The 23700-nt window shown below is 32.8% G+C and overlaps 1 protein-coding gene across 7 annotated transcripts in view; it reads right to left on the bottom strand.

The window, feature by feature from the left end:
- RFX3 (regulatory factor X3) overlaps positions 1-23700 on the bottom strand; it is a 254136-nt gene that overhangs the window by 92234 nt on the left and 138202 nt on the right. For all 7 annotated transcript variants that reach the window (XM_023521268.1, XM_023521263.1, XM_011376666.2 and 4 more), the window contains one exon: positions 14520-14617. In XM_023521268.1, coding sequence (XP_023377036.1) covers positions 14520-14617 — 98 coding nt within the window. The remainder of the gene's footprint in view (positions 1-14519; positions 14618-23700) is intronic.

Below are 23700 nucleotides of genomic sequence, written 5' to 3'. Positions count from 1 at the left end.
TTATTGAGTGACTTCTTCAATTCCTTATAGAACTTCTTGCAAGTTTCAGAAAAGCTGGGATCTAGAATGATTGGGGCTGATAAGTCAACTCTTCATGCTACCTCACATTCCTGGATGACTTGCAACAAACTAAGGACACTAGCATGGATCTCTTTCTTGCCACCATAAGAATCTTGAGCAAATAATTTACTCACCTTGGACGCTAAATCCCTATCTATATCTCTCTTTTCCTCATACTCAAGCTTCTTCCTGATGACTATGCCACCTCTTCATGCCCTTACTTTCCAATTCCCAAAAACTACAGTAAAGCTTCTGCCTTTAGCCTTATTAAAACTACTTTTAATAAGGTCACTTGCAACCAAATCTAAATACCAAGGTATAAGGCTGCTGTCAGTCCTTATCTTTTTTAACCTATCTACAGTATAACATTGTTGACCACTCCATGTTGCCCTTTTCCTCCTTCTTCTGTTCTGATTAAGTTTGTTTGATTTATCTTTCATTTTCAATTGATTATAACTTACATTTTAACATGACTTTCATTTTTACTTATTTTGAAATAGTTATATGCTTGCAAGAAGGTGCAAAAGTAGTACAAAGAGGTATAAAATACTTTTATTAAAACGTTCAAATATCAAATTAAAATTCCCAGATCTTTTGTTTTTCTCTTTAACGCACATCTCAGAGCTGCTACTGACAATTTAGTGTGTATATTTTCAGACATTTTCTATGTATATAAAGGTCTCTCTGTCTTAACCTCTCCTGTTTCTTAGTTTCTATGGCATTTTTTCCCCCACTTTTTACTTTTTTTTCAACCATTACCTTTCAAGAACATTTTGGAAGCTCCATTTTTCTGGCACTTTAAGTACTGAGGTCTCCATGTTTAGCTCTTTTTGAGGTCTCCATGTTTAGCTTTTTTTTTTTCCTCTCTCATTTTAGTCAGACCACATGCCTTTACCATATAGTATATAATGATCTAGATGCTCACAGTTGACAACCTTGCATAAGTTGACTATCTCCACTATCTTTATTTTGTAGTTATACTTTAAGAATTTTAAATCTGGGTTTCTAATAGCCACCTGCTTATTTCTACTAGCAAATCCTATGATATATGGAAAGTCCTTTACGTAAAATTTAACATATGACTAAAAAATAATTCCTCATCTCTCCTGTTCTTTTTCCTGTATTCCCCCTCTTAGCAGAGAGCAGCATCACTATCCTCAACTTTGGAAATTATTGTGACTCTTTCCTCATTCAGACTGACATCAGTCACTAAGTCCTTCTAATTTTACCTTTTAAATAATTCTCCGATTCTCCTTTTTATTTTCAGACTCACTGCATTAACTCATACTGTTCTCCTTTATAACTGCCTTCTAATTGTCTTTCCTTCCTCTAATTGGGCTCTCTTCCAATCTGTTTTCGATTGTGCTGCCAGGCGAATTTTTCTAACCCGCCAATGCGAAAATAAAACTTTTCTTAAAAACTTTTCCATGATTCTCTCTTGTCTTCAGAAGGAATTCAGAACCTTTGACTGACCTTACAAGAACCAGCAGGGCTGTTGCCTACATAATCTCCAGACTTGGTAGTCACCATATCCTCAAATGCTTTTTCACTCACATCACACTGACCATTTTGCTGGCCCCACAAAGTGCCATTTTCTCTTGCCTCCTTGCTTTGTTGCATATGGTTTCCTCCACCTTTACATTTTTCTTTAATTCTCTTCCTTGTCTTTATCATTCATAAATTCTCAGCTAAAGCATCACCTTATCTCAATTATTTTTCTGCACCTCTTATCTTCTGTGGCCACTCTTCATAGGGCTGTAATGTTTTGTTCTTTCTACTTTCCTAACACCCTGTGCACATCTGAAATATAACTCTCAAGATACTCATTGTTAATTTCCTCAGGTCTTTGTATACCTATTAAATTGTTTTATTCTCATCTGTACGTTCAACATTTAACACAATTGCCGGTACACTGTGGGCATACTAGTCAACAGATAAAAAATGTGATCTGATATAATAGCCAGGTTCATAAATTTCTAAAACATAAATCCTTTCTGTTTTGTTAAAATATGAGAATTACGCTACCTTATTCAAACGTTTGCCTGTATCACTTCAAATAGGTCATATGAACCCATTACAGATTACACTTATAATTTATAATATAAATTTTAGTAAAATAATAATAGTACTCTGAAAGTATTCCACATTGGCTAGAGTTAATGCATTCCAGAAACATCCATTACAGATCCAGGTATAAGTTTTAGTATACAGTGATGGCAGAAACAACCTCATGAAGAACATTTTTTACAGAGAGAAAAATGCCATTTAAAATACATATACAATTGTTCTAATCATTGCTATATTTCCTAATTGAAAATCTTATTTACATATTTCCTTATACATAAATTATATATATTTATATATATTTTATATATTATATATATTTATATATTTATTATTATATTATTTATTTATATTTATTTGATAAAATAAAACAGTCATGCTGATTTCAAATTTAGGTAAAAAGAGAAAAGAGATGATTTGAATTTATGTCCACTGAACATAAGTGACCCTATTTGACTATGCTTAAAATAACACAATCTGAGGTTGGTGTTTAAGTATAGCCAAATAAGGTATACAAATAAATATAGGACAATAAATACTTTGACAGATGCAAGACATGGTGCTAGCTTTCATTTTCACAGTCCTACCAAACTTCTTAAGCCTGTTCCCTAGTAACAAGTTGATTTCACAAATAAAACATATAACAATAACAAATGATAGCTAATATAGTGACCATTCACTATGCAACAGGCACTATTCTATGTGTTTTAGGTATTAACTCATTTAATCTTCATTTCAACGCTATGAGATAGGTATTATTATATTTCCTACTTCACAGACAAGGTGAATAAGTTAAATAGCTTTGTCCAAGCACACAGCTGGTAAAAAATGGATTTTGAATCTGCACTTAGTCCGTACTCTCAACTATTTTGTCACATAAAAATAACTTAACTTTTTATGTATGTCAATGATATTTGTGAATAACTACTGAAGACTAGCCCTCACAGGTAGTACAGGGGCCTTACAAAAACTTTCTGTTGCTATTTGGGATTTTCTTACACTTTAGCTCACTGTTTACTGGCCGCACACTATTCTCCCTTCTTACCCAAAATGAGATCTGCAGATATACCTGTAATGGTAAAAAAAGAGGGAGAAAAGGTGGGACTATTTTGGAGGATACTTATCATCACACGTTTGGAATTTTTAAGTCCTATGATCGTAGAAGTTGCTACTCTACCACAAGAGAAACATTCCAAGGAATATAGATCACTCCATCTCTTGGACATGTCTCCTTTATATAATTACCTTTCAGTGAACATTAGTAATACAAACAAATGCATCATAGATACATAAAATTTATATCTATAGCCCTCAAGTCAGTGTGAAAATATGGCAGCAAAATGCAGCCTACTTTGATTTTCATACTTCCCCCTAGGTGGAGATGGTTCATGAGCTAGAAATGAGCAAAGAGCAAGAGAAGGGTAAAAATTACTACAGAGTATGTCTAACCCAGAAATATCCTCACGACACACAGGACTGAGGAGAAGGCTTGGCTACTGCATAAAAATGTACTGGGGTAAAGACTGGCAATTTGCGGGGTGGGGTGGGGGGAGGAGACAATTTTATTAGGAAATCGGGTGTCACGGAATATTTCTGAATTTATCTCTGACAAATAATGTACACTTGTCATGAGAAACAGAGATTTTAAACACTGGATTGGGTAATAGAAGTAGACCATAATATTCTTAGTCACTGTTCTTTAAAGATAGGAAGATAAGCATTAACTTATTTGTTGGAGCACTGTCTGGAGCCAGGGCCAGAGTTGTGCACAGATAACTCCTAAAGGTCTTTTCCAAATCTAAATGCTCTAAGATTCTGAATAAATACTGAAGAATTTATGGGTGGAGGGGGGTTGGGGGGAAAAGTACCAATGGCAAAAACAAGCAATTTTCTTAGGTACTAGAAATAATAAATCTTTAATTCTGATACCTCAGATTAGCTTATCTTTCACATTGTATAATGAATACATATGAGTTATTGCTTGCACATTATTTTCCCCCAAAATTTCTAAGACATATATTTGAGAAAATAATTCAATATTTGGCATATCAGATTGAAAGCAGCTATTTCTGGGCTGTACATTCGTGAAACAGCTAAATTCCCAAGCAATTCTGTGCACATTTGAAAGATGCTGCAGTGTTCCTTTTGTTTGTTCTTTATTGATTACCACAGACTGTTATGAAAATAATGTCATATTATTTCTATAGCAGAAATCTTTCCATTGTTCTGCATATGTACACTGTAACGAATGTAAACACATAGGACATGGGCATACTGCTGACAGAAGCTTCTTCAGAACTGACTCTATTATGAAATTCTATGTAAACGTCAAGACTCTGATCCATTGAATTCAGTAAATTAGTGCTGTTTGCGCCTCATCATGCCTCAGCATATACCTTGGCTAAGCGTGACTCTGAATATTCTCTGCTTGCTTATTCACTAGGATGATTATGTCAATTTACCTGAGCTATAACCAATTTTTCTGTTTTCTTTAACTACACAATTCCAGGTACATAATATCTCTAAATTATGTGTTTTGTATTTTACCAGGCCTTGAATATCCATGCACCAATAATCTAGTCAACTAAAATCAAGCAATGGTATTAAAACAGCAAATTAAGGAAATAATTTATCTTGAAAATTTTATACCATAAAATTTATTATGTAGAATATAGTAATGTTGGTCATTATAAAACCTTACATTGCATATTACATTATAATGTCTTACAATGTTTTATTGTTTTCAGGATACTTTATGCTCATTCTTTTAACAAATATTTACTGAACATTTATTCTGTCATCTAGAATAAAAGGAACAAAACAAGACATAACCTTTATTGTCATAAGGGCTACATAACATAGAGTAGGTGGTCAAAAATAAGAAAGGAAATAAGATAATTAGAAATGTTAAGTTCCATGAAAGAGAAAAATAGAATGTTTAAGTATAATAAATGAGAGGGTCATATTAGATAGGTTAGTTAAGGGATGTTACCCCTAAAGAAGAGATATCTAAGTTGAAATTAAACGATGAAAAGCAGTCAGCCCTATGGAAAACAGGAAGAAAAATACATTGGGAAGAGAGTATAGCACGTACGAAAGCCACATCACAGAAAAGATCCTGATATTTAGGAAGAAATTAGAAGTCTAGAATGGCTGGCTATAATGAATGAGAAGGATATTAAAAAGAAATGAGGTTTAAAAAGTGGGTAAAAACTAAATATTCAAGCAGTATAAAGAAAATTTTTAAACTGTGGATCATGATCCACAAATTTAATTGGTCATAACAGCATTAAAAAAAGAGAGAATAGAAAGAGAGATCAGAGCATATTATACCTAATTGTTTTGAGAAACTTTTTTTCTATCATATACATAGATGGCATGTTTGTGTGTGCATGCTTGTATGTGCATGTGTAAAATGAACATCTACAAAATGTATAAAATGAACATCTAACTTTCTCAGTGTGGATGATAGTTTAAAAAGCTTGGAAGACATTGTTATGGATTATGGCAATAGGTTTGGAGTTTGTTGTAAACTGAAATAGGAATAAAGAGGCAATGGGTAGGGGGAGGCAGGGAAATGTTCTAGTTAGATAAATAACCTGAACAGAGGTCTGAGGCCAGAGGGATAATGGAAAACCATGGCAAAAGAGAGTACTACAGATGGGTCACATGAGATGATACTGGTACATGTTCACTAGATATGATAGGAGGTGATCTTATCGAAAGGTGTTTACATGTAGTGATAACAATATCTATCTGATTGGACTAGACTGAGGAAATAAGTCATTCAAAGCAGCCTGATTGAACAACTTTTAAAATATTTTCAAAAAGTCTGAGAGCACATGAGGAAACTAGGAGAATTTGGGAACTAGGAAGAACTGTTTTGTTTTGTTTTGTTTTGTTTGAGATGGGGGATATATTATCTAACTTAATTTATATTAAGTAAATCACACAGGTTAGGAATTATTATCCCTCTTTTAGAGTGATTATGAGTTTCCAGTGGTAGCAATGGTGGACAGGGTTTAGGATAGCTGTAGTGGTGTGGTGCCCTTACTGGACTACTTACTTCTGTGGTATGGTTCTGTCTATGGTCTGGTTGCTGCCTAATGCTGCTTATACCTGTCTTTTATCAGCTTGATTCTTCAGACTTACTGGAAATTCCTTGAATCACAAATATCTTCCAATAAAATCATTGTTTTGCTTAAATACATCAAGAGTTGGTTTCTGCTGCTTGAAACCAAGAACCCTGCCTTAATCAAGCAAACACTACTTACTTACTTGAGATTCTAAATAGATCTTCTCTTCAATACTCTAAATCAGACTGAAGACAGAAAATACATGTGGTATTATAAACTTCCTTGACTAGAGCAGCAGATATGTTTAGAAAAGTAGATCATTCAACTAATGTCTACTATGTCTAATATCTGGACATCATCTCTAATAATCCTTCATATACTTGAATGTAATTATTAAGTCTTCCCTCAGTCTTATTTTTCTAAAAAATCCCAGTTCCTTAATCTTTACTCTATGCCTTGTTTCTCAGTTCTTTAATCATCTTCTTCCAGTCCTCTAAGTCCTTCCCTGGTACCCTATGTTCTCCACTTGTCAATGTTAAATATATGCTAAATGCTGTCCAAAATATAATTTATACACAGTTAATCGCTAGCCTCACCTCCAAAGTTCATGATTCAGTAGAACAGGCTAGGAACCAAAGGAGAGCATTTCTAACAAGTTCTCAGGTGATGTCAATGCTGCTGGTATAAACAAACACACTTTGAAAACCACTGTACTGGAGGATACAAAAGAAATGCGAAGCTCTACTTTCACAGGAATGGAGGAAAAAAAATGCTATCTCACAACTATTAGTTCCTTTAGTTTATTTCAGTTTTATATTCTGGGGCAGCTATTCATAACAACATTATCAAAGCTTTCATTGCTATAATAGTTTTTGAAGCATACCAAAAAGGTGCACTGAATAAGTACGTACACATGTCATTTTCCTTGACAACGGAAGTCAGGGAAGTAGATATGAACTTAAATCCACTTTGGCAGTAATGGATCATAAAAGATTTTGATTCAGAGTCACTGGTCTAAGTTTGCAATTAAGAAAAACTGAGCTGGATCATAAAGTAATTCTATTTTTAATTTTTTTGAAGAATTTCCATACTGTTTTCCATAGTGGATGCGCCGATTTACATTATCACCAGCAGTGCACAAGGGTTCCTTTTTCTTCAGATCCTCACCAACACTTATTCCTTCTCTTATCTTTTTGATAATGGCCATCTCAACAGGTGTGAGGTGATATCTCACTGTGGTTTTGATTTGCATGTCCCTGATGATTAGTGATGTTGACCACTTTTTCATGTACTTGTATGTCATCTGTATGTCTTCTTTGAAAAAATGTCTATTTAGGTCCTTTGTCTGTTTTAAATCAGATTATTTGCTTTTTTGGTATTGAGTTGTATGAGTTCCTAATATATTTTTGGATATTAACCCCTTTCAAATACATGACATGATTTGCAAATATTTTCTTACATTTCATAGGTTGCCTTTTCATTTTGTTGATTGTTTCCTGTGCTATGCACAAGCTTTTTAGTTTGATGTAGTCCCACTTGTTTATTTTATTGTTACCTGTGCTTCTGGTATCATATTTAAAAAAATAATAATTGCCAAGACCGTCAAGGAGCTTACTCCCTATGTTTTCTTCCAGGAGTTTTACAATTTCAGGTCTTATATTTAAATCTTTAATCTATTTTGAGTTATTTTTTGGTGAGTGGTATGAGATAGGGGGTCCAATTTCATTTTTTGGATATGTGGATATGTGGATAATCCAGTTTTCCCAATACCATGTATCAAAGAGACTATCCTTTCCTCATTGTGTATTCTTGGAGCCAGCAACTCCACTTCTGGGTATATATCTGAAGGTATAAAATTAGTATCTCAAAGAGATATCTTCTGCACCCCCACACTCACTGAAGCATTATTCACAATAGGTAAGACATGGAAATGACCTAAATGTCCATCAAAAGATGAATGGATAAAGAAAATGTGGCATATCAATGAAACGTTATTAAGTCATTTGCAACAACATGGATGAACCTTGAAGGCATTATGCTAAGTGAAATAAGTCAGACAGAGAAAAACAAGTACTGTATGATCCCATTTATATGTTATATATAAAAAAATCAAACTCATATAAACAGAATAGAATGGTGGTTACAAAGGGCAGGGGAGTGGGAATATTGGGGGAATGTTGACAAAGGGTACAAACTTCAGGCGATCAGATGAATAAGTTCTGGGGTTCTAATGTATAGCATTGTGACTACAGTTAATAGTACTGTACCACATACTTGAAAAAAAAAGAAAAAGTAAAACTGAGCAAGCATATACATGTCCTAAGCCCCAGAAAAGTTTTGTACTGGGGGAAAAAAAAAAATCAAAAAAGAAAAGCAGAGTTAACACTATGGTTAGCAGCATCTCAGTTCAGTTCCATTCATTTTTCCCTGTGTATTTAAAATTAAGTAGCCGGCTCCTGTCTCAGCTGTTATTAAGTGCTATTTTTTATTTAATTCATTCAACAAACATAGGTTGAGCACGTATCATACACAACTGTTCTAGATATAAGAAAGAGAATGGGAGCAAACAAACAAGGTATGTGCCTACATTAAACTTACCTTCTAGTGAGGGAAAGACAACTCTTAGATAAGTTAAAAATATAGTCACGAGAATAACACGTAGCCATGAGTATTGTGGAAGAAATGTGGTTTCTGTTAGAGAACAGTACAGGGAGTTTAAGCCACAGAAAAATTATTTGGCCAATAATTTGACTGAGAAGGATCCAATAAGATAGGAAGAAAAGAGAAGAATATATAGTCAAAAAAGCCAAAAGAACATACTGCCTCAAGTATAGAGTAGCTGGCTGGTTGACAGAGATTAAGAAAATTTAATCTAGAGGAATGTCTGTTATATTTAACAACTGGAGATTACTAATGACCCTCATGGGAGAAATTTCTTCGAAAAGCAAAGAAAGCCAGTTTGAAAGAGGCCGAAGAACATGTGGTCAATCCTGGGAGGTTTTACTATATAAAGAAACAGAGAAATCAGGCACTTGTTAGAATGGATATACTAGCCAGTGGAACTTTCAAAATGGATGAAAGTAGCTAAAGTATGTATGTATGTTGTTGAGGCCAAACACGGTACTAAGTCCAGACAAACAGGTGGTATACTCCATACCCAAAGTCAGGCACACTGCCAAACTAACAGTTTGAGGCCTTGGAGCATTTCCTGGGAGGCAACTCTGTTACTCTGACTCTTTCTGAGGGCCAGACTAAGATTTGTTAGTACTGTTCTCTTTAGAACCTTCTGGTCATTCCAAAGCTTAGCCTTCGTGAAACAGCCTTAGACTGTATATAGCTGGGGGATTATACTCACATCCTCAAGACTTTAGTCTCCATGAGACGCAACATCGTGATTCCCAAACTCTTCAAATATATACTCCACAACAAAGGTTTCTCACTCTAAGCTTTCGAATCTTTGTCCAAGCAGAGATTTTTATCATGTTTTACGTCTGCAGTTAGTTTTATAAGAGTAACTATACTAAAAGTAAATACACTTTTTCAGACAATACAAGACCTGGTTATTATGTAATGCTATTAACTATTAATTCCCATTTTCCAGATTAGGAAATCCAGGTGTAAATATGTTATTGCCTAAGGTTATATCGTAGTCAGTGGGAGAAATGATACTTGAACATGTATCTCTGAAGTTCTAAACCTAGAAAAGCATATGTGAACTTCTTTTATTTCCTCCTTTCTTAAAAAGAAGGAAGGAGAGAAGGAGGAGAAAAAACAAGTGTTATCTTGTAGAACTGTTCTGGATGTCAAGGTACAGAATATGAAAATATCACAGAACAAATTGCCCTTAATGTGCATCATTTAATTCTACTAAGGGAAAATAATAAAAAGGTATATAGACAGCTTTTAGTTAAAAGCTATTTAACTAAAACATTTGATGTTGAAAAACTTTTAAACGTGGATTTTTCCATATATTTCATGAATATCCAAAGACTATCCTATATTCACAAAATAAATTTAATAGAAAGGTATACATGGAATTTTTTAAAAACATGAAAATATAGTCATATGAATAACAAAAGGCTCTTAAAGAGTCATAAAAAGTCACTAGTATATTATCTATCAACAATAATATACACAATAATATAATATAATGTATAAAATTTACTAAAAAATTTTTTTTGGTAACTGGTCAATCCTTCTCTAACTACATAAATAATTCAGGATCAGAAGACCACAACCTGCAGATTACTGAAAAGAACATGTTGAGGGTCAGGAAATATGAACTCTAGACACTAAGTAACCAGGCAAATTCTTGCATCCCTGCCTCAGTTTGCTCTCCATAAAGAAGAATTGGAATAAATGATATCCACGACCTTCCTAACTGACATTCTAAGAAGCCATATTTAAAGTCTTCCATTTGGGGAGAGATGAAAACCGTTATAGATTAATGAAATGGGCCCTCTCTAATTGTAAAGAGACACTGGTGCTCTTTTCAACAAAACGGCAGTTCTCTCTTCAAGAGCTTCCTAAGTAACCAGTCATACAATTCCTAAAATCCATCTGACAAACCAGATCCTACACCAATATTAATATCGGTAGAAACGTAAATGAAGAAAGCATCCTCTCCATCTCAGTTATAGGAATTCTATGACTATTTCTTCTAAAAAGAGAGCATTTTAATAATAAGAAAGCATAGTTTTATCTGCAAATCCTGAAACTCACTATTTCACTAAAAGACGAAAAAGGAACTTGAAGGGTATCTCTTTCAAGGTTGCCTATTAATAATTTTTAAAGTGTACAGAAAAAACAACTGGATGGCTTCAGAAAATGCATTAACTATATGATCTTTAAGTAATGACTATTTAAAAAATATGAGTCCTGTACACATGCTCATGGATTTTGAATAAACCTATCCAATGTCAATATATTAATAATATACCTCCCAAAGAATACCATGTGATATTATTAGATATTATTCAGATAAAAGAGTTCTGTGGTTCAGTTTTTAGAACACTGTACATCTTTCCTATAGGACTACTCATAGCCTTTAAAAGATTAATAATAGGAATTTAGAGTCCCCAAAAGAAGGGCCTTCATGCAGAATTTCCTTGCTTGTGTAACCACAGAACTCTTTTACAGACTAAAATTTTATGAAATACACTTTGATAAACTCTTTCTTGGGGTTCATGAGAAATCTTTAATCTAAACAAGAAGATATGAGAAGGCTTTCTACTGGTCAAGTCTTATTATAAAAGCTATCCATGCAATGGGAATTTTAAAACATTGATCATCTTTCAACTGGGATAAGCTTCAAAAAATAGTTGATAAAAGAAAATCACTTAAAAAGATTTTTTAAAAAGATTTCTTAATTTGACATGACATAGTGTGCTGTCTTTATTTCTACTTTGACTAACATGACAGAGGAGTGAGTGGGGGAAAGAAGAAGTCCAAAAAAAGAAGTAGGGGAAAGAAAAATATTGTTTTATTAAAAAAACTGACTTCTTAGCTACATTAAGAAATGTTAATTGAACTGGACTCTCCTCGGTAAGAAATATTTCTCATTTAGAAATATATCTCTAAATGATTAGAGATCATAAATTATAAGATCTGTAGAAATGGATAAGGCTATGATCCAGCCTCTGAAAAAAATATTCTTGGAAAAATTATTGCAAAGAAATATACAGATAGTATAGCCTGGGTGACTAGAGAGACTATGATAAAATAAACAGGAGCAAAAGTGAATTAAGTTACTTTCTCCCTTGGGTAAAGAGGTATTCTACTCCAACTCCCAGTACTGTAAAGCATTCTCAATTGTTAAATTTAAATATATGCTCACTCAGTAACTCACATTGTTAAGCCTGTTATGTTGGCAATAAATGTCCATATTCACAGCAAGAGCCAAAGTAAACACTTTAGAATCATCAAATTTTAATGATTACACATTTTCATAAGTGATAACATATCTCTGTGAGGGTTATCATCACCTCTTAAGGGAGACCCCCCGCATTACGGCTACTTGGCATGAGGATGCCAGTGATGGGAGCATCAGTGAACAAGTACTTACTAAGCATGCACACAGGTTGTAGGGCCAGGTATTGGGTGCTTGAATGTTCATGATAAACATCGGCATCCCTATCATCTGGGAGTATCATCAGCAAAAACCATTTACGACATAGTAGTGGGAATCTGACTATGATGCAAGTCAGCAATCAAACACTAGCTGGCTATTAATTTAGTGCAATGGAATAGAAGAATACAGAATACTCTTTCTTAAGAGTGTTCTTAACACACATGTAAGTGTATCAAATAAAAAAAGAGAGTATAAAAAACCTAAAATGAGCATTAGAGACAAAAATTGTACATAGTCAAAGGTCAGCACTACAAAATTACAGAAAAAAATGGAATGGCTTATGATGACAAAATTTATTTTGATTATATTTGAGAAAAAAATTCCCAATCCTCTAGCTACTAAAATTTTGAGTATGACTCACGGCAATCCAATATTTCTTTAGTAAATATGAAAATGATGCTACAGAATCTCTAGTCAAAAATTATACTTGATAATAATGAAAGGTTTTTAAAGATACAACTTCTTTTTCTTGACCAAGGGTACACATTTATGACATAATTGGCTGGAGTTAAGATACAATCTGGGCCCATACAGACCAGATCAAAGCTAATTGGACTTTGTGGAAAATGAACTCATGACCTAGATCTCATTAGTCATAACTAACTGAGCTAATGGGCCATAGAAAATACATGTTGGCATGAGATATTTTCTTTGAATCACTTCTGCACTTAAATGGGCCATGTAATTATAGAGAGTCAACTTTAGAGATGCTGTTTTTCTAAGGTTTTGTGAATGCATTGATCCATTGATCACACATTTATCTATTATGTGGAAGACCCTAAGGTCAGTGGTGGAATAGTTTTAAAATGCACGAGGCAATAATAACACAGAATTTAGAGTCATAAATAGGAGAGAAAAATGTAATAAATGAATGAATGAATGAATGAATGAATAAATAAATAAATAAGCAAGCATAGTATACAATTATAGTACCCTAATGTTTTATTTCCCTGATGTTATGCAAAAACACTTTTGATAAGCTAACTATATCCGTTTTGTAGATAAAAGGGTAGGGTGGAGAGATTACTAGTCTGTAACTTTCATAAAGTCACAGACTAATCATCTCTCCACCCTACCCTGGACCAATGATAAATGACTGTAATAGATACTGTAGGGTTAACTCTCCCAACACACATTCCAACTGCCCTTTTCCCTTGCTGCTTTCTAGCATACAGACATGAAAGCTACAAAGTCAAATTCCCAGATTCCTGGGAAGCTAAAAAGTACTAGGTGATACAGTTATGGTCAATGAGATGAAAGCAAAAGGGAGCAGGGGGTTTCTCGGAAAGCCTCTGCATATATATGTATGATACATTATATGTGTGTATATATTTGTTCATTAATTTGTGTATATATAATACATTATGTGTGTGTGTGTTCCAGACAGCAAGAAGAGAAGAGGTGAATGAAGGAGTTGTTGTTGTTGTTGTTTTTTATAAAGCAAACATTATTTTTATTTAATAATCTTTGATATTTAAAATACAAATCAAACATCCACATTAACAATAGAATCCTCAGTATTCAACAGTGGTTTGTAAGCCTGGCTTTTCTAAGGACCAGACTGTAAGGGCTATGTGCATAATAATAGTGAAAGATCTCAGAGAGTGGTGCACACACAGAAGGGCTGCAGTTGGGTCCTGAGCAAAAGCACTGGCATGGTGCACCTGTCTGACAATGCTTTTTATTTTAGATGTTTTTTGTACTTGAATTTCAAATAGTTTATTTGTACAGAAGAGTAATTTTTAAAAACTTACTCCTGGTAGTCTAGTGTTGTAGAAATTAGATAATCACATTTCAAATACGTTTTCCTCTTTCAAATAAAAATCATTAAAAAAATTCCTGGAAATATTCCTTTGAACTATGCAAGAAACAACTGAAGTGCGTCCTTAATTAATCAAGAATTTCCACAGCTTTTTCATTATATTTGGATTTTGTGTGTGTATATATATAAATATATGTATATGTATATCCATACATACACACAAAGTCCAATTATATATATATTCCTCTTCTCCATTGTGCAAATCACTAGCACTGTGTGGTGCAAGTATAAAAAGCCTTATTGGAGAAAATCTTACAAGCTGACATATAGCAGAGAGAGCATAGTTGGACTGGATATATGGAAACTGATCAAGTAGATCTCTGGCCTCAGTAGGGAGAGTTAAAAAGACTTCCAAACATAAACTTACATTGCTCCATTGGTATACACAGTATCGCTTCCTTCCACATACTGCACCTGAGCTGGATAGACATGTTGTACCTGTTGCACAGTCTGCACCTGCTGTACCTGAAAAATAAATATTAGGACCTTGGTGAGCAGTAGATAAGAAAGAATACACAGCGTTAGATTTGCCTCAAAGATTTCTCTAGGGTACTGATAAATGTGAGAGTGGCTTATGATGTGATTCTTAAGATTCTTCAACATAAACGCGTGTTGGGTCAAAAGAAACTGTAGCAATTATACTAAATAAATTCCATAACATTCCTGCAGGTATGTATGTATATACTCACTTCAAATGTTTAGGGTGAAAATTCTGAAAGGTCCTCATTTATATTGATAATTTATGATATTCTCTTCTGAATAATAAGCTAAATTTATTTTTAGTTAAATTCATGATGGAAAATTTCAAACACTCAAATGCAGAATAACTACTATAATACACCTCCCTCATAGATTCATCATCCCAGATAAATAATTGTCACCAAACCTCTCCTTTCAACTCCATACAAGAGTCGAAAGCAAGTGGAGAGATTATATCATTTAACTGGTAAATATTTCATTTTATTTCTGAGAGATAAGAACTATTTTTAACATGAACACAATATCACATATAAAATATTAACATTTTCTTAATATCACCTAAAATCTAGCCATTGTTCAAAGTTTTCTGATTATTCCGAAGTCTTTTTAAAGTTGATTTGTTCAAATCAAGGTCTAAACAAGGTCTACACATTACATTTCGGTGATATTTCCTATTTTTCTATTTGAATCTTTAACAATTTCCCATCCTTTCTATTTCTTGACTATTACTTATTGAAGAAACTGGATCATTTATCTTGTAGCATTTCTGGAATTCTAGATTTGGCTGATAGCATCCCTGAGATGTTCTTTAATAAGCCCCTTTATCTCCTGTATGTTCTAGAAACTGGAAGTTAAATCGGCAGCCTTGAACAGGTTTTAAAAAACTCTGTACCCTCCTACTTCATCGTATCAGTTGCTATATAACAACTGTTTGTCTCTCTTTCTGCAATGTTAATCAGTGGGGTCAGTGGATCCATTTATTATAATGTTCCCTATAATGTTACCTGAACATTTTAGTAGCCAATGATGATCATTTTCTACAGATATTGTTTCAATTAATAAAGAGTGCAAACTTCGGTAGTCTAATTCTGTTATACATTCTTTCTTTATTAGAAGACCTCTATAAAGAAATTCCTCTCATTAAGTATCTGGTTACTTTGAAATAAGGTTTGCACAGGAAGAACACAACAAACATATGATTTTTTTCTTTATCAGTACTCAGAATAATGATTTTATCTCCTAGCTCCCTCTCAAGGTAAGCAATGAGGTTTTTAGTTTGGTTTGGTTTGGTTTGTATCCTTAACAATTCTTGGCTATTTACCATATGTGATCTTTTTCAATCATAGCAGTCTATTTTCTTGCTAAAATTGTTCTATTTTTGAAAAATGTAATCTCTTTAAACTGGATCCTGTATCTTTTGACATAACCACAGTAATCTTTCTTAACTCTCTTACTTTCCACGAAGATAAGATATTCCAGACTTATCTCTTATATTTCCTGTCCTAGATATGTAACCAACCATTTCTTCAAAGAGCCTGACTCCTATTAGCAAAGAGTTATATAAATATGTAAAAACTGTTTAGGAAGGCAGTTTATAAATAGGCATAATAACTGACAACTTCATAATTTCCTCTACAGAAATATTTAACATCTAAGGAGTTGCTGCACAATATTATAAAACAGTACAGTTTATAAGTGCAGAAAGTTAGAAGGGAAAACCTAATGACTGTGGAAAGTAGAATGATTAAATAAATTATAGGAAAACCATTCTGTAGAATATATATATGGCCAATGTTAAGAATAAAGTAAGATTAATATGTATTTTAACAGCAAGATCTCTAAGACAGTATCAAGTGAATAGTATGTTGTAGAACAATACTTGTAGTGTGACTTATGTTTTAAAATATTTATATATCAGCATATATGTTCACCTGTGCATACAAATGTATATAAGTATATAAAGAAAAATAGAAGGATGCACATCAAACTTGTGAAACGGTTACTCTGTTGAGTGACATAAAATGAAAGGTGAGGTGACCAGCATCTTTTATTCTGCATATTTATACTGGCCTTTTATTTTTAAAATGAAAGTGAATTTATATGTTACATACATGATATATAAAATATCAATATATAAATCAACATATGGAAGGACATCCACTTCTGGCCATGATGGAGTAAATACTACTAGAAATGCCCTCCCTACATTAAACAAGTAGAAAACTGTACAAAATATGTAAAGCGATGTTTTTAGTCATTCAACAAAAGGCATCAAAAGATTGTGATCAATAACAGAAGAAAAACAAAGTAACCCTCCAGTGATGCTGGCTTTTGACATGTAACCTTCTAAAATGCAGAACAGGAAGGGAAAAAGTGAGGAGACAGACATTAGAACCAGGGAGGTCGAAGGAGCTGAAATTTGGGGACAGTATCAGCGAAGGCATTAAGCATAGAAATAGATCCAGAAATATCCTCAGAGATCCTCTTGAGTCTAGCGCTGAATATTAAGCTGTATATGTGCAAGGCACAGAGATACTCAAATTCTGACCAGCCACAGTTATATAACCTTATTGAACACCTACAGCATTCTGTAGAAACATCAGAAGGGTAAAGCCTTAGTAGTATGGCTAAACTAGCTCTACAGCAAAGACCCATCCTCACAAAGCTAAAAAATAAGCCTTCAAAAAGATCAAGCTGATCTACAAGTAACTAATTGCTTATACGAAATGAAATTTAACATTTTTAAAGAAAGACAGCAAAATCCAGACATATAAAACTGTAAGAATCATAATGTCCAGCACCCAATAAAAATTATTAAACATGTAAAGCAGCAGAAAAATGTGATCTATAACGAGAAAATTAATCAATAGAAACAGATATAGAAATGAAATATATAAAGTAGCAAAGACTTCAAAACAACTATTATAGACACGATTTAAAGAAAAACACAAATATGACAAGATAAAAAAGAAGCAATAAAGAGCCAAAGAGAATTTGTAGAGCTGAAAAATACAATATCTGAAATAAAAAATTCACTGAATAGGATTAAGAGCAGAATATAGAGTACAGAAAAAAGATCAGTCAATTTGAAAACCTAGCAATAAAAACTATCTGCCATTAAGAATGGACACACACACACACAAAGAAATAATGAAGAACAGAGAATCAGTGAAGTATGAGATAATATTAAGTAGTCAAACATATTGTAACTGAAGCTCCAGAGGAAAAGAGGAAAAAAACACACTAAAGAAAGAGTGCTAGAAACTTTATCAAATCTGAATAAAAGTATAAATATGCAGATCTAAGCCCAATGTATACAAATGTATAGAGAAAGAAAACCACGTCAAACTGCATCGTAATGAAAGTGCTTAAAACCAAGAATACGGAGAAAAATTTTAAAGCAGACGGAAAAGGGACACATTATATATAGGGTAACAACTATTAGAATGATTTAAAGCTTTCTAGTAAAAATTAATGTAAATACAAAACAATCAAATAACATCTTTAAAGTTGTGAAAAGAAAAAAAAATGTAAATTTAAAATTCCATAATCAATGAAATAGCTTTCAGAACTAAAGGGGCAATTTTTTCTTAGACAAACAAAAACTGAGAGAATTCTTCTCCAAGCCGACCTCCAGTGAAGGTAATGACAAAGGAAGTTTTTTGGGCAAAAGAAAAATAATATCAGATAGAAACTAAGATCTATACAAAGAAACGAGAGGCACAAGAAATTCTAAGTAAAGGGTTTTTTTCAATGTTTTCTCATCTTTTCATTTCTATAAAAGGTAACTGACTATATAAAGTAAAAATAATGGCAATGTATTATGAAGTTTACCACATATGTGGAAGTGAAATGTATGTATCACAAAAATAGCACAAAGTATGGAAGATGCTTATATGTATGTTGTGGTATAATATTACCTGAACACACAGGCTGTGTTAAAATTAAAGATACAACTAAATGCTAATATATATATATATATATATATAAAATCCTAGAACAAAGACTAAATAAAAAATAGTATAGCCAATAGTGGTGATAAAATATAATACTAGAAAACACTCAATAAAGCCAATGGAAGGCAGAAACAGAGGTAATAAAAGAACCAATAGAACAATAACAAAATGCTAGAATTAAATGCAATCGTATCAATAATCATACGCAATATAGATTTAAATTTTGACTGTTAGAATGTGTAAAAATGTGAGATCCAAACATATGTCTCCACCAGAACACTCTTTAAATACGGAGACAGAAATGGGTGTGGAAAAGATAAGCTTTGCAAATGGCAATCATAATAAAGATAGACTGATTATATTAATATCAGTCAAAGTAGACTTCGAGCCAAAGAAAATTATCAGAGAAAAAGAATATTTCAAGAAAATTATCAAGAATAATAAAGCCTATGAGTTTGTATCTGAGAATAGAGTTTCTATATACATGAAGCAAAAACAGAGAGAATTAAAAGAATAAGCAAGTCCACAGTTACGACTGAGGATTCCAACATTCTTCTCTCCAGAATTGACAAAAGGATATAGAAATTATTAACCAACTTGAACTAAATGGCATTCATATGACAATCCACGTGTGTATTCTGTTACTATGTGGACTGTCTTACGAAGCTAGAAAACAAAAAACAAATTAAATCTCAAGTAGGAAAAAGGATATAAAGAGCGAAAACAAATGAAAGAGAAATCTAAAAAACAGAAAAAAATCAATGAAATGATAAACATTAAGGTAGGCTAAGGAGAAAAAGAAGACAAAATTATGACTACTAAGGATGAAAGGTGAAACACATCCTAAAGACAAAAAATAGATAACAGAAAAAACTTAATGCTAACAAATTCGACTACTTAGATTAAATGGAATAGGCCTTAAAAGATATAAATTACCAAACTGGCAAAAAATAGAGATAAAACCATATGGTTTTATCTTATTATTTGTATCATATATGTAAATTTTTTACATATGATAAAATTATATATGTATTTTATATATAAATGTGTATATATACATATATATATATATAAATAAAACCATACAAATATATGTAAAATACATTTCCACAGAGGAAACTCCAGGTCCAAATGGCTTCACTGGTGAATTCTATTTCAGGAAGTAAAAAAAAGGACAATCTAACATAAATGTTTTACGAAATAGAGAATAAGGGAACATCTCTCAATTATCTTTAAGAGGCTAGCCTTACTTAGCTAGAGACCAAAACCAGAAAAGACATTACAAGAAAAGACCACTGCAGAATAGTTTCTCTCCTCAACATAAGCAAAAATATCTTTACCAAAATACAGTCCTCTCTTAGTATTTGAGGGAGATTGGTTTCAGGACTCCCTGCAGATACCAAAATCTGAGGATGCTCAAGTCCCTTATATAAAAAATGGCATAGAGCAATGCATTCACAAATTCCTAACCACAGATGGAAAATCTGTGTTGTTGATTCACAGTTGGTTGAATCTGTGGATGCAGAAACCTGGGAATATGAAGAGACAACTGTGTATTTATTGAAAAAAAAAAAATCCACGTATAAGTGGGCCTATACAGTTCAAAACCCATGTTGTTCAAGAGAACTGTATATCTAATTTAGCAATATATTTATAGGACAATACATCATAATCAGGTGGGGTTTAGCTAAGAATGTAATGTCATGTTAACATTTAAAGATCCATAAATGTAGTCCACCAAATTTATAGTAAAAAAAAAGATATGATCACCTTGATACATGTTGTGAAAGCATCTGACAAAATTCAAATCCATTCATGATAAAAAACAAAACAACAAACTCTCGGTAAGCTAAAAATAGAAGGAAACTTCCTCACTCCAACAAAAGGCATCTATGAAAAAATACAAATATTATACAAATTAAATGGTGGAAGTCAGATCTTTAGCATTTAAAGACTATGCACTCCTCTTTCATAATATAACTCTGTTTAAATTCTTAAGTGCTTCACTACCACACTTTAGACGAAAAAATAACTCAGACTAGGATACAAATTCTTATTAATACCATCTAAATCTTGACCAGTATTTTTAAACACAGCTTCTCTGATCCTTTATAATCATTCATTAAAATTTGCACATTCTTGCTACCTTCTCATAGCTCATGTTTTTTTTGTTTTTGTTTTTGTTTTTTCCTATAAATTCTCTCATCAACCAACAGAAAGCCACTATTTTCTTTCCAGGCCTGATTAAAAATTTAGTTTCTCTAAAAAGGCTTCTGTAACTTATTTTATGAGAGATTCTTTCTTTCTTTTTGCTCTCTTAAGACTCATTACTATAGGTACATGGCTTAGTACTAATTTATGTTCTCAATTGGTAGTACTTCACAGTAGCCACAGTAAGGTGGCAAAATCCTTTAATCTGAATACTTCAATAATAAGAGACTTGTCTCCTACATCTTTGTAAATTTCATCTTTATATCTCACTTGGTTTCGGCCATAAACATGCACAATAAATGTTTATGAAGGATTCCTTCAAATCATGAGATCCTAGAATTAAAGTAGAAATGAAACTCAGAAAGTGTCAAGAATCTTGGAAAAGAAGTATAGATAGATGCGTGCTAATTCACCTAGGACAGCAATATATAAATATGGCCCTTGATCACAGTGAGGCTTTATAGTACAATGTAAAAATAGGGCATAATTCTTTGCATTATCTACCAGCTTAAGAACTAACAAATGGAACACCAAACTAAATAGTGAAAATACTGAATTACAGCATATTTTGGAGGTAAAACAATTTTCATTATTATCCACTGTGTGGTTTTTCTACCAACCATTAGAAACTGGGCTGAAGAAGCCCTTGAAACAATTTAGTGATAAGAAATGGAATTGCACATATGTTTGTAGTTTGAGAAGGTATTCATTCCTTCAAGGGTATAATAGTGAAGGAAATAAAAAAAAAAGAGGGGTAAAAAAGGACAGAAAAAAGATGGAAGAAGATAAATAGAAAAGTATTTTATGTGTATGCCTCATGTGACCAATGAGAAGTTAAGATCCTTGAAAGTCTTAGTTGTTGTGGATTTGTTATTTGATTTTCTTTTTCTTTCCTCCCTCCCTCCTTTCTTCCCTCCCTCCCTCCCTTTTCTTGGACAGTGGGGCTGTATTATGGGTAAAAGTAAATTGGAGAGCCACAGAAACGCTCCTTTCTATTTCTAATTAAAGTCAGATCCAGGTAAAGATCTGTGTCTATACAACCAGTCTCTCGGGATTCACAAATCCAGTCACAGGATGGAAAATGAGAATGGCAGAAGAATTCCAGCCCCACTGAGCCCTGGCCCAAGTCCACACAGAGAGAAGCAACAGTTTTTATATTGTTGGTATATTCCCAAAGACCTAATACAGTGTAAACACACTGTAAATATTTAATAATTACTCAATAATAATACCCTATACCTAAAAAAGGAAATGCCCAGTGAATATTCATAAAATTTATCAGTATCTTCATAATGTAGGTAAGTGTATTAGTTTTTTAAAAATATACTGAAACCACCAAGGCATGTTTATTAATCCAAAGTGAACTGATGTGGTCACTTTTAATGTATCCCTAAAGACCAAAGGTGAAATTTTAAAATAAAGCGCAGGTCATTTTCTTTTTCCTAAAACAACAGTGTTTCGAATTTGTTCAAATATCATTTGATACTGTTAAACATTAATTTCTGTTCAAATATTTACTAAATTGTTATCTATTATTAGTTTATTTTTTATTTTATTTGTCATTCTTTAGTTCAGAAACTATTCGGGTTAGCATTACTAAAAGAGGGGAAACTAGCATCCTGCAGGCATTTCATTACCATTCCCAGTGACTATATTTTCCATCCATCTTTGTAAAATCTGTAAAGTGTCATACCTTCCAAGCCCTTAGGGGAGAGGAAGGAGCTGTTTAAATAAACTCTATACGAAATTAATTATTTTAATTTCATTGTCTTTTCCAAAACAAGTTTTCAGATGTGTTTCCAAAAAGAATCACTATTTTTCACCACTCTTGAATTTTAATAAACAAGAAAGTGGTGAAACTATGATCTGAAAAGAGATGGACAAAGGTAGACTTAGCAGAAATAATCAACAATTTCTCAAATTAACTGTTCAATGAATAAAAATGATTTAAAAGGTTACCTAGTACATCAGAACATTGGCAGTAATGAAGTCTAACCATAATAACAGTCTATACCTGAAATTTATCCATGTCAAATGAAGGAAAAAATTATCCTTCATTTACAAAGGTAAATATATGCAAAAATGTATTTACATTCATAGACACTAAACAAATCAAGCAACCTAACACTTTCTTATTGATACATATTTAAATGGAAGCACCTCATTACTATTCGAATGTAGTATTACAAATGCATTTGCTTATTTCTGTACATTTTTATAGTTATTATTTATAAAAGAAATGAATACCAAAACAAATTACATGTAAGAAAATGTGCTAGCTCAACAGAATCAATTAGTATATTTTGAGGACAAATTTATACAATATGTTGTTTTGGATATGCTTCAAGAAAAATAAAATGAATCACACTTCACAACAGAAATCCTTTTCAGTAGTGAATAAAATCATTTATAATTGTTAAGCTCATTAGTCAGCGAAGAACAATACTAGTCTCTATGTAAAAATGTCTTTATAATGTCAAGATCTTCACTGCCTTTCTCATATAACAGCATTTCTTTCACATTTGGTCGGCACCAAACATTTCAAACCTTAGTACTGAGAACTGTAAAAAATTGCTTCGAGGTGGCTTTAATAGAGCCACAAAAAATATGAGAGAACTCTCAGGAGATTAAAAGCATGGGATATCGAAATCTGTTCTAACATAGGGTATGTTAGAGGCCACGAAGTGACTTACCAAAAGTGAAGGAGAAGGGTCCACATTGGAATAGCTATTAATAAAAGGGCAGCAGTGAAGTAAACCTTCCAGAGTAGCCAGTAGAGTTAATTAGAAAAGCTACTTTGTGAGAAAAGAGAACAGAACACGTTCAATATTTCTGGACTAGTAAAACTGTGGGGAACTGAAGGCATTGAGGAAAGATAAGTAAAAAAGTTGAAAGTACAAC

The sequence above is a fragment of the Pteropus vampyrus genome, unplaced genomic scaffold, assembly GCF_000151845.1.
Source record: "Pteropus vampyrus isolate Shadow unplaced genomic scaffold, Pvam_2.0 Scaffold301, whole genome shotgun sequence".
Classification (NCBI taxonomy): Eukaryota; Metazoa; Chordata; class Mammalia; order Chiroptera; family Pteropodidae; genus Pteropus; species Pteropus vampyrus.
This window is presented reverse-complemented; position numbering and strand designations above follow the sequence as displayed.